Source organism: Lissotriton vulgaris, chromosome 6 (assembly GCF_964263255.1).
Source record: "Lissotriton vulgaris chromosome 6, aLisVul1.2, whole genome shotgun sequence".
Lineage (NCBI taxonomy): Eukaryota > Metazoa > Chordata > Amphibia > Caudata > Salamandridae > Lissotriton > Lissotriton vulgaris.
Window position 1 is genome coordinate 1,269,428,474 of NC_141694.1, and position 12,580 is coordinate 1,269,441,053.

The window sequence follows — 12,580 nt, forward strand, 5'->3', positions numbered from 1 at the left end:
AGCTGCTGAAATTTAATGGGGGTTGGGAGGGAAGCGATCAGTATAGGTCTTTGGGATAAAGATTGCAACACTTGTATCTCTTGCAATGAGGGTCTAATTGCTGAAATTCTGTACCATACCTAAGCATAAGAAAAAAAACAATGACTTTTCCACTGCCCTGTAACCAATGACTCAAAAAGAGAGATATATTAAGGAGGGTTGTCTAAGGAAAAATAACACACAATACTATAGTGATACCAATGGAACAAGCAATGATATTAACACACACATTCTGAATGAATATGATAAACAAGAGAAAACAAGATCACACATTTGAGGAATTTAATGATGACCAATCAATGAGGAGCATTTTTGATGGTAACCTTCAGAAGACACTCTTCTGCTGTAAAAGCACAACGGAAAGCTACAAGCTTAATATAAAATAAAAATATTAATACATGAAGTGAGGGGTAGAATAATTAGTGTGGCTATTACAAGTTGAGTTCTTTTTGCTCTTGGCGATGCTGCTGCCTCTTATAAACTCTAGCCAGCCAACCCCATATTACTAGGCACAGCATTACAACCTATAAAAAATGTAGATGACTCCAATGTTGGCAATCCGCATGTTGTTAGCAAAAAGAAATAGACGGTTAAAGCATAAATATTGGGGCCAGCACAACTTTCCAGTGTCTGCGAGCCTGGTTTGGTGGAAAGCCCCGACTCCTGCTCTTTTGACCATCCAAAAAGAAGGACTAACTAAAATCTGTTCTCTGACCTAGATTCACATAAAAAGATGTTAAAGAAACTCCTTGATAGCGATACTGTCTCTGGACTAAGCCTTGTTCTCTGCTGCTTTATATTATTGAGTACCCCAAACCGACCTGTAACAAGGTCTAGAAGAACATCTCCCATAGAGAGATTGTGTGATGAAATCACTAGTTTCAAAGAAGATTCCTATTAAAATTGAGCCACACCGATCCAGCATGCCAATGTTTTCTGACAAAGGTCTGTGATAAAGTGTTATCTTATTATATAAGTTATTTCAACCTTACAATTACAAATGCAAATGTTCTGCATAACCCTGAGCAACAGGTCCTTCAAGTTCTCTAAGATGTGTGAGAATTACATCCCTTTTGGTTTAAATCCACATTATGGAGTGCCTTCGTCAAATGTGGATCATCGCTTGAATGTTCATTCTGCAAAGACACCACCAATTGGTTACACATCAATGAAAGTTCCACTAGTTTCACAAGTGTTGTGCTTCAGCAAGCAGATCATTGCAGATTTACGGTAGATCCAATGGTGTCATCTCAACAACTTGTCATTGGTATCAGGGAGACTGAAGGTCGGAAAAGTAGCACACAACACGGTTGAATCCCAGCTGAAGCAACGCTTCCCTCAAGGCTTGGGCATGCTACCATACAGGAACATTCAGTAAAGTACCAAGTTCTGGTTGTTATGTATTAATTTCTGTCTGATGATGTGGCCTTGTTTTACTTGGCGCCATGCTACTCCCCTCACAACAGTCCTGGGGATTTTGTGGCTGGTGGATATCCTGAAACAGCATTATATTTGTATCTTTCCAGTCTCTGTACTTCTTTGCCGTGAGCTTGTGGTCCTCCAGCAGCTGGTTAATCATTGCCAGATCATGTTCTTTGCACTGTTAAATCAACAACAAAAATACAATGAACATAATGTAAATTGCAGCTGACAATTTAGTTATGTTTCTACAAAAAGAAATCCAGACATTTATAATGTGAAAGATACATTGTTATATATGCTATAATGTGTGATTTAAAATGAGAGAATTCCATGTTTTTCCTCTAAGGAGAGAAATTATCTATTTGAAAAAGCCTACAAATAAAAAAAACAATAGGGCAAAAGACACAAAAATTAAGCCATCGGCAAGGTGCCAATTGCATTCTTTCTTCCATGTCACATTAAGAGACACAAAGCATTGATCCATCAAGTTCTAACATTGTTATTAAAACTTTGTGTATTGAAGGCCGAGTCCTTTTATGGTGCCGAAGCTCCTCTACGCGAAACAATGAAAAATGGCTCAGCGACCAACATAAGAGTAGCAAGGCAGAAGATGAACAGTGGTAGGGAGTGCTCTGGGAAATTTTAAGGAGAGATAAGGACACAGCACCAGTAGAAGACAACACATGGGTGTGGAGGAGACATGCACAAAAGCATAGCAAATAAAAGGGGACATGATGACAAAGCAGTGGAAGGAGGTGGATGGGAGAGGGGATGAAAGAGAGCCGGATGGGCTAAGTTGATTTTCTTGGTGAAATTTAGGATAAAAAATGAAAAAGGTCAAACAAAATTTCCAAAACAATGTTTATGATTAACAGATTGAGCCACATACCCATTTTAATATAAATTATGAGCATGTTTCTCTCCTTTGCCAAGCACATAGGCTATCGAAATATGCCCCCTTTTTAGTGGTTTCTGGTTGTCTTTTGCAAATGATCAGTTCTTATGGTAATTGTTGCATTTATGTATGTGAGGGGGAATTGTGGTATGAGGTGCCTGTCTATGCAGGTAGGTCTGGCTTGTTAATATTGAGAAATGCTTCGATCGGAGAGAGAGTATGAAGTATGGCATGCAGTGGAGCCTGTCAGAGGGTCAAGGGGCAGTCACTGATTAAGACACCATATTGTTGTGGGTAGAATTGTTTACCCCTAATGCCTCTTGACCTCTAGCACTGATGCTCTCCAGTTGCATAACCACATGCCTCCCTTTCTGCATTTGACTTTCCAATGGTAGCAAGGTCAGGCTACCTTTAGGATGTAGACTGGCACACAGATAAAACATGACAAGTGATAACATACAAGAAACTCAATGATCAGTCAATAAGAATCCTTTACAAAGGGGACTAGAGTCTGGTTATGTATGTAGTACATGCATCTAGCTATGATTAAGTATTTCTGTAACCGCTATTGGAATTCAGCCCCAGCCCCCGATAATCAGCGACAGTGGTCCTCTCACTCAAATTAAGCGCTGATGCTTCTCATATGAAGGATTAGTCATTGACCAGGGCAGGCTGATGTGGCTTAAGGTTTTGATCATTCAGTATCAGGATGTAAACATCTCCTTTACCGTCCCTGGTTAACCCATCCATCACTGGCTTGCGGCATTGTTTCCCCCCTTTATTGATGCATCTGTTTTACTACAACAACATGGAGGAAGTCGTCACCAGTGTGCCATATTAAGGTTGCTATGACAAAGCCACAGTCCGTTGCTAATAGCGGTCAGTCCACTTTTTCTATATAAAAACATCTTTAAAGTTATTTTAACTTTCCTTATTCACCTTAAATTATTTGTCCCACGGGCTTGTGCTCCTGGAAAGTCATTTAGCCACGCATAATCAGAATTGAAAGAGGTCTTATCTAGAGTTGTGTGTGTGTGTGTGTGTGTGTGTGTGGGTGTGTGTGTGTGTGTGTGTGTGTGTGTGTGTGTGTGTGTGTGAGTGAGTGCATGCGTGTCTGTGTGTGTATATATGAGAGAATGTGAGTATTTCTGTTGTGTGTTAATATGGTGTGTGTGTGTGTGTGTGTGTGTATGTGTGCGTGTGTGTGTGTAGCCTGTGCGTTCCTTGTAAGGTAGAATGAACAATCTTCTAGTGGAATGCATATTTTGACTGCTATTGTTCCAGTGTTGTTACTTAGGGCCATATGTTTGACCCGCTTTGTGCCGCTCTTGCACAACGCAATGTGATGCAAGAGAAACGTAGCCTTAAGTCAAATTTTTTAAGCTATGCAAAGCCACTTTGCGTGCCTTGAGTAGCTCCAAAAATCTGGAGTAACGCAACACATCGCAAATAGCTGTGTTGTATTTCTGTGCTCTGAGAAGGCATTCTATAGGCATTGTGTGGGCATTATGTGGGTGTGCCAATGCAACTCCCACGGTTTTTGTAACATTCCCAGATTTTAAAAATCTTGTAAACCTAGGAATGCTCCAAAAAGATACGCCTCACCTGGAGAGGCGTAATGAGGTGACATATATTTATTTATCTTCTTTTTTACTCTTTCTATGTCTGCTGCATTCTGCAACACACATAGAAAGAGGAAAACGCCTCTCAGGATTGTTTTTGTGCAGGAATGTGACCCTTCCTGCACAAAAACAATCCTGCCTACAATACAGGCAACTTTGCAACATGGTGCAAGGGTGCCTGCATTGGTACTAGGCTGCCAAATCAGCACCAGCGCAAAGGAAAAGGACAGGAATGCGCCATTTTGGATAAATATGGCGCATTCCTGCCCTTTCCCTGTGATGCAGGGCAGCGCAGCAAGGTGACTTGCTGCACTGCCCAGCGCCACAAAAAACATAAATAAGCCCCTCAGTGCATAAAGCGATTGATGTTAACCTGACAATGTCGGTTCAGGCACAGTTTTTAGACTTTTACTCACTGAAAGATGCATCAGTCGCATGCTTTGTGTGGGGGTCGTCCTTCCATAAATTACAAGGATAAAAGAAAGCTCCATATTTAACAATTTAGCATTTCTGACATAGTAGAAGGGATATAGCTTGGTCACTTTTAATTGTGAAATTTTGCTATATCTGCGCAACTAACATTGCAGTGATTCTGTAGACACAGAACTCAGATGAGGACAGTTTAACCAGACTTGAACCACAGTCTACAAGGAAGTGTCTTCAACTAAACACTGTGCATTATGCTGCATATGAAGATTATATTACTTCTAGTATTGTGGGGCAGCAAAGTACAAGTGATACATTACCTTTGTCTAGTCAGCAGTTGTTTAGTGTTTGCACAGGTGAGGTGAGAACAGGTACTGGAATACAATTATTTGACAATAAACAGTCACTGACATGTCCCATTGCACTTAATGATTGATTGAGACTAAACAAGCACACACTGTAAGCATTATACCACCATGAAGCTAATGGCCAGGTTCAAAGGTTCACCTGTATCTTAACATAATGTGTACCAGTGGGGTCAGTCTTCATTCTAGTGCTCAGAATTTAAAGGTAGTGTAAATCTCTTCATGTAAGGTAGGCATTAGTTCCCATTAGTTCTACCTACTAGTTAATTCTTATTTCCATTCAGGCCACTTTTATACTTTAACCTGGTCCAGGAAGTTGAAGATGTAATCTTTGATATAACTTCACAATACATGGAGAAGCATTTATCTCTACATTCGGATATGAACTGCAGATATTGTGGGGCAATTTGTGCCAGGAAGGAGAATGACATATTTAATTTACCCTGGTCAACACAGGACCCAGTATTAAGCCAGAACAAAGGAAACAAATGTGAAAGCTGTTTGAAAAATCTGAGATGCATCTTTGGAGGTCCTAAACAAATGTCGTGGGCAAGTGCCCAGTTGAATCTTCTTTCTTAGATTACTCTTTCATGATTGGAGAATATTGTGGGAGAGCCACGGCATTCCCCATCATACAAAAGCTGTAAAGTGACAATGAGGTAATCTAAAGATGGAGTGTCATATGGTTACTGCGTTTCTATATATTGTGTTAAGTTAGCATGAGTTTATTAAATGTTTAAACAACATATTTTCCTTCGGCTTCAGTTTGCACACGACACCTAATTGTTATTGTAGCTTTCAACCTAAATGTGATTTATTTGAGAATAATACGTTATTGCTCTGATATCAGTCGTGCTTGGTACAACCGTCTGCACACTGAGAACTGCACCCTCTAAGAATAACCTAACACAAGGTTGCTGAAAGCCTGATCCTCGCACTACATTAGGCATAACACAAATAATGTTGCTGCCAACATTGGGCTCTACGCGGGTTTAAGATAGAGTTACAGGGAATGAATCAACAAACTTGATGCTTCGCATGCAGAGAGCTGGTAGCTGTTGATGTGATCTACTCCTACTGAGAATTAGAGGTATGGGCCCGCCCTGCTAGAACCCAAATGAGACCTTCTTAGATATAATATAATATGCTAAATAGGGTCGCGAAATATAGGTGATACAGATTTCTATAGATTTTGCATTATAATATGCTATCACCGTTCGCTTATTAAGGACTAGTGACTATGCTGCTAACTCTGGTTTTTATAATATGTATGTTGATATTATATAAGATACTGCGTTTGAGAACTTTGCATTGAAAAATAAACATTTCAAACTTGCACGTGTGTTCTTTGCCTCCCAGTTTCGGTTTGTAATGATTATATAACAAAAGAGTGTTCATGTGTTCCACGATACCTGAGGTACCCTATGTTCATGTTCTGCATTGTCTAAGTCATTGGGAAGTTATTACTACCGATGAGACACTGTAGCTAGCTTGGTAAGGGGATTTCTGAAACTAAGGTGAGTTTTGGATCACCCTAACTCACCCAGGTTCTAGATCTCTGTGCACAGTTCTGTGGGAGAACGGAAACCCTGCTACATGGCGTCCATACGTTGTTGGCCTTATATCATGACACTCGAGTAGTATAACATTCAAACCTTAACACCTTCATTCCCGTTACCGGAAAACGGTGGTGTTGGACAAACCTACCTATTTTTGAAATAGGTCTTTTCAAGCTTGAATCTTACTGTAACGGTTTCTTTGAATTACTACCCAGTTGTGCTACAAAGTAGTCTTTGTTTTTTTTCATCTTCCGGTGCTATCATGGCACAAGCCGTGGACATCCCGCAGCATAGTCGCATTGCGGTGTGAGACCACTTGCGGGCTTATAATGTCCCTGTGGATGGCTTGGCTGTTGTTCTGGTGGTGAGTGCGGAACATGCTTACCCGTACGAACTGTTTTATTCGTGGGTGACATTTCCGGCGGTGGACGCTAATTCTGGAGTGTTCCATTCATACACTGCTTCAGCTGTACCGGTTGCGTATGCTCCGTAAAGGGCACTGGAAGTTCCTATTGATGCTTGGCAGCATGGAGTTTGGTTTGGTGGCGCCCTACCACACGCTTTAACCGCTCCGAGGTTAGGTCCTTTGTCCATTCCGGGCACACCTTGGCCCGCTTTGGCTGGATTCACTCCTCACCCTAATCGCGCCACTTGTAACGTGGCCGATCTGCGGCGGCTTCATGAAGTTGCAGTGGAAGTGATTAGAGCGCTTGTTCAATACACTAGCCGTAATGTTCAAGACGTAGCCCCTAGGGGTGCACAGCTTCGTGCAGAACAGGCTGGTTTGAAAATCAATCCTGTCATGGTGAATTCCGTCATGGGCAAAAAGCCCCAGGACAAGGATGATTTTCCATTCTGGCTTGCTGAGAAATTCGGCCAGCTGGAAGCTGTGTTTCCCAACACGAGTCCTGGTGATAAGCACAGGATTCTTACACTAAGTTTACCGAAAGATTTAGCACCTGAACTTGTTGACTGTGAGACCTGGGGTAAGACTTTTGCAGCGGTCTATTCGAGGTGTTATGGTACCACGTCTGTGACCAATCTGGGTGCGGTCCTTAAACGTGTTCAGGACGAACACGGACCGGAGTCGGCGGGCGAATTGGGTATGCGCCTGTGTGGCACCTTTGATGTAGTTTGCGATCTGATCCTTGCGAATGTCAAGGGGGATGCAGTGAACTTTCAGGTTGCTAACGCATTGGCGTTGGTTTCCGAGGCCGAGAGACCCCGTCGGTTGGCAAGGATTATTGTGGCTGCTTATAAAACGGTTGGCCGCAATGCGAAGGGGCTTAAGGTTTTTCCTGATAAGGAGAAAAAGCCCCAGGGTCAATCTTCGGATACTAGTGGTCAGCCAAAGTTTAAGAAACAAAATTGGCCTAAAAAGCAGAATCAGGGTAAGCAACAACAACAACAAACACAGGTTTCTGCTCCTGCGTCTCCGTTGCCTGCGCAGTCAGATCGGGTTTATGATTTGCGCGATCGTGCGATGATTAAGTCACCTGAAAGATTTCAGGCTTCTGACCAACGCTCTCCTCGTTCCTTTCAGGACTCATCGGCTCCGTCAACCGGTGATGGAGGGGGCGGCAGGGGCCGGGGTGGCCAGCAAGGACGTGGTCAGCCCCGCCCGCGTGCCGGTGGAGATCAGCAGGAAGGCGCTACGCCCAAGAGACCACAGTTTGCCACGAAGAAAGTCGCCGCCCTGACAGCGCATCGTTATGCCCCAGATAGTGAGAACGCGGCTTCGGAATCTGACGTGGGCTCTGACCTTGCTGGACAGCGCATCAGAGATTACCATAGTGAGAGAGGCCCTCCGTCCACTGTTGAAGGTGACAGCGACTGACACTTATGTTGTGATTGAGACTGCTGATACGCATGTTGCTCCCCCTGAACGTCTTTTTGAAATTGTCCTGTTAATAGAAGGTGACATGCAGCGAACTGTAAAAGGGGTATTTTGGGAAAATCTCTCGTCTACGTATGACATTTTGCTTTCGGAGGCTGACTGGCCCCCACCTTTTGTTCTCGCAGCTCCGCGAGGGGAGGAGGTGATCCTCCCCAGTTTCGCGCACACTGTATCGAGAGTGGAAGCGCTGCATTTTGCAGAAAAGTGGGCTCTGGTGCTTGCGCCGGCTGTGTACCGCAATCAGTGTGGCTGGGATAAATTGTCTCCAAGCCACGAGATTCGGTTACGGTCTCAGCCGCAGCCTCAACCTCAATATCCCATACGGCGTGAAGCCAAAGCTTCAGTCGCGGCTGTCCTTGAACAATTGGAATATCAAGGTGTAATTGAAACGTGTGTGTCACTGATGAATAACCCCCTTTTTACTGTAAACAAGCCGGACGGCTCATATCGTTTGGTTTTGGATTATAGGCATTTAAACTCGCATTGCCGTAACTGCGCAGTACAGAATACTCATGGCTCTGCTTTAGTGAATAGTCTTGAGCGTAAACGGTTCAAAACCACGCTTGACATTTCCAATGGTTTTTATGCCCACAGATTAGACTGTCTAAGTTCCCAATGGACCAGCTTCACATGCGGCGGTGTGCAAAAAATGTTTCGGCGTCTCCCAATGGGCTATAAGAATAGTCCTGGAGTATTCTCCGCACTCATAGTCTCTCTTTTGGAGGGCTTCGACCCAGTTGCTTGTTCGTATGTGGATGACATTTATCTCACAGACGACAATCTTTGGGAGCACCTGTGTCGAGTGAATAGCATAATTTGTAACCTTGCAGACATTGGTTACAAGTTTAACTTTGCAAAGTCGCACATTGCAGAGTACACGGTGTTGTTTCTCGGCTACGAGCTAAACAACGAGGGAAAGTGGTTAGCACCTCACTTCCTAGAGAAATGCGCACAGCTGCGCTCTCCGACAACACTGAAAAAATTACAATCTTTACTGGGCTTTTTGAATTTCGGGAGGACTTACATTCCGGAATATGCCCAGCGTATCAAGCCTTTGTATGCTTTGATACAACCATCTTTCTCCAAATCATGCTGGCTGCCTGAGCATTCAGCCATTCTGCAGTCTTTGCAGGCTGATTTGCTCGCTTCTGAATATTTACAGACTCGTGATAACCAGACCAACCTGGTGATAAGAATTATCCCTGGGGAGGTGGGTTTCACGTACCTGACTTTTAATGAGGGAGATACAGTACCTATTGCTTACAAGTCACACTTGTACACTTCGGCTGAATTGCGTTTTTCCACTGTGGAGAAAGTTTTAACTGCTGTACAGATGGCAATTCTTAAAGAACGTGCCCTGTCACAAGGAAAACGCATGTTGGTTGTTACCCCGTGTCCTGCCTTAGAGGCAGTTACGAAAGCCAGTGTACCCATTTCCAAAGTTTGGCACCTTCGGTGGATTCAATGGGCTGCATCCTTGTCATCCCAGGATGTCACGTTTATTTTTGACGCCACTTTACGGTCTCAGGAGTATTTACAGTATGAATTTGTTCATCCTGCTCCTTTAGCAATGCGGCCGTTGGAGGATTTCCATTGCATCATTTACACTGATGGTTCGGCGCAGGTTACGCATGGCTCTAAACATGCCTACGTTTCCACATGCGCCATTGTGGTCGGTGCCATGGTGAACGATGAGTTCAAGTCCAGTGTCGTGCACACGCAGACGTTTGGGGACTGCACCGCACAATTAGCAGAGGTTCCTTATGTGAAAATTCCTGATGTTGGCGAACGTCTAGTTCCCAACTCGGATCGCAGGGCTACTTTGATTACAGCGGCTCATGAAGGTGTGGCGTCTGCGCATGCGGGTGTCTCAGCCACTGTAACTCAGCTACAACAGAGGTTCTGGTGGCGGGGACTGTACAAACAGACGCGCGATTATGTCCTTCAATGTGACATTTGCCAGCAGATTAAACCTTCAACTGCTGCGCATCCGCCTCCGACACAGTTGTACATCTCTAATAAACCGCTTGGTTGCGTTTATTTGGATCACTGTGGTCCTTTTTCTTCTGATACTGCATACAAGTACATCTTAGTAGCAGTTGATTCATGCACACGCTTTGTGTGGGTATGGCCACATCGGAGCGCTGATTCACGGACTGTCATCAAAGATTTGCGTGTCTTTATAGGGATTTTTGCCTGTGGTACCTTCCATTCGGATCAGGGTCCGGCTTTCGCCTCTAAGGCGTATAAGGATGCTATGGTTTCGTTGGGGGTCCAAGTCAAGTTTTCAAATCCGTACAGACCCGAGGGTAATAGTGTAGTGGAACGAATGAACCGTGACTTAAAGCAATCTTTGACAGCCCGAGTTATAGGCACTGGCAGAAACTGGTTAGCCCACCTCAATGGTGTGCAGCGTGCGCTTAATAATCTCCCTAGAAGGTCTCTGGGTGGACGGACCCCGTACGAAATGCTCTTTGGTATCAAGATGTACGTCCCTGACCTCGATGGTTTAGACTGCAAGGCCCAGGCCTCGGCCTTTGACGTAGATGAACATTGCAATGTTTTACAGGATCTACAAAAGACCAGAGACAGTCTAGCAAAGGAACATTTGCCCTCCACATCGGATGATGCGTTGCAGATCCCGGTAGTTGGCTGGCTACCCCAAGTTGGAGAACTGGTTCGAGAGAAGATCGACAACAAGAAAGAGTTTGGTCCCTCATATCGAGCACCGGTTCGAGTTCTTGGAGTGAAGGGCACAAGAACAGTCATATTACCACCACTTCCAGGTCGTAAGGAAAACAGATTTATTTCTATTGACAATGTCAAGTCAAGTCAAGTCAAGTCAAGTCAGAAAATTTATATAGCGCACTACATACCCGGAGGGTTTCAAGGCGCTTAGGAAGGGGAGGAGGATTACTTGTCGAATATCCATGTTTTGAGTTGCTTTCTGAATGCTAGGTGGTTCTGGGTAAGGCGAAGGTCAGCGGGGAGTGAGTTCCATGTTTTGGCAGCCAGGTATGAGAAGGATCTGCCTCCCATGGTGGTCTTATTGATGCGAGGTACAGTGGCGAGGGCTTGGCTGGAAGAGCGTAGTTGGCGGGGGGGGGGTGTAGAAGGACAGTCGTGAGTTGAGGCATTCTGGTCCGATGTCGTAGAGTGATTTGTGTGCGTGGGTAAGCAGTCGGAAAGTGATTCTCTTATTGACGGGTAGCCAGTGGAGGTCTTTCAGGTGACCAGAGATATGTTCGTTGCGCGGGATGTCTAATATGATCCTGGCTGAGGCGTTTTGGATCCGTTGGAGTTTTTTCTGGAGTTTAGCGGTAGTACCTGCGTGGAGGGTGTTTCCATAGTCCAGTCGGCTCGTGACCAGGGCGTGGGTGACTGTTTTTCTGGTTTCGGTGGGGATCCAGCGAAATGTTTTTTTGAGCATGCGAAGAACGTTGAAGCAGGATGAGGAGACGGCGTTGACTTGTCTGTTCATTGAGAGTGAAGAGTCCAGGATGACGCCTAGGTTCCGTGCGTGGTCTGTCGGGATGGGTGCTTTTCCAAGGGCTTCCGGCCACCAAGAGTCGTCCCATGCAGAGGGGGGATGTACCTAAGATGAGGACTTCTGTTTTGTCTGAGTTCAGTTTCAGACGGCTTTGTTTCATCCATTCGGCAACTTCTTTCATTCCTTCGTGTAGGTTAGTTTTGGCGGTGCTGGGGTCATTGGTGAGGGAAAAGATTAGTTGAGTGTCATCCGCGTAAGATATGATGTTGAGGTTGTGTTGGCGGGCAATGGCCGCGAGGGGGCTCATGTATACGTTGAAGAGGGTGGGGCTGAGTGAGGATCCTTGTGGAACTCCACAAATGACTTCAGTGGCCTCGGACTTGAATGGTGGAAGGCGGACTCTCTGGGTTCTTCCGGTAAGGAACGAGGTGATCCATTCAAGTGCTTTTCCTTGTATTCCGATGTTATTGAGGCGTTGTAAAAGGGTGCTGTGGCAGACTGTGTCGAAAGCTGCCGAGAGGTCGAGGAGGATGAGGGCGACTGTGTCTCCATTGTCCAGTAGAGTTCGAATGTCGTCTGTTGCTGCGATGAGGGCGGTCTCAGTGCTGTGTTTTGCTCGGAAGCCAGATTGTGAGGAGTCGAGTGATTTGTTGGCTTCGATGAAAGCGGCGAGTTGGTTGTTGACAGCTTTCTCGATGACTTTGGCCGGGAATGGAAGGAGTGAAATGGGGCGGTAATTTTTGAGTTCGGTGGGGTCCGCTGTGGTTTTTTTTAGAAGGGCGGTGAGTTCGGCGTGTTTCCAGTCTTCCGGGAAGGTGGCGGAGTTGAAGGAGCAGTTGATGACGTCTCGGAGGTGCGGTGCTAT

At 44.9% G+C, this 12,580-nt stretch overlaps 1 protein-coding gene across 4 annotated transcripts in view; it reads right to left on the reverse strand.

Annotated features, from left to right (window-relative positions):
* Positions 1-307: 307 nt before the first annotated feature.
* Positions 308-12,580, reverse strand: part of IPCEF1 (interaction protein for cytohesin exchange factors 1) — a 511,939-nt gene continuing 499,666 nt past the window's right edge. For all 4 annotated transcript variants that reach the window (XM_086927393.1, XM_086927391.1, XM_086927392.1 and 1 more), the window contains one exon: positions 308-1,639. In XM_086927393.1, the coding sequence (XP_086783519.1) occupies positions 1,436-1,639 (204 nt within the window). In that variant the 3' untranslated portion in view covers positions 308-1,435. The remainder of the gene's footprint in view (positions 1,640-12,580) is intronic.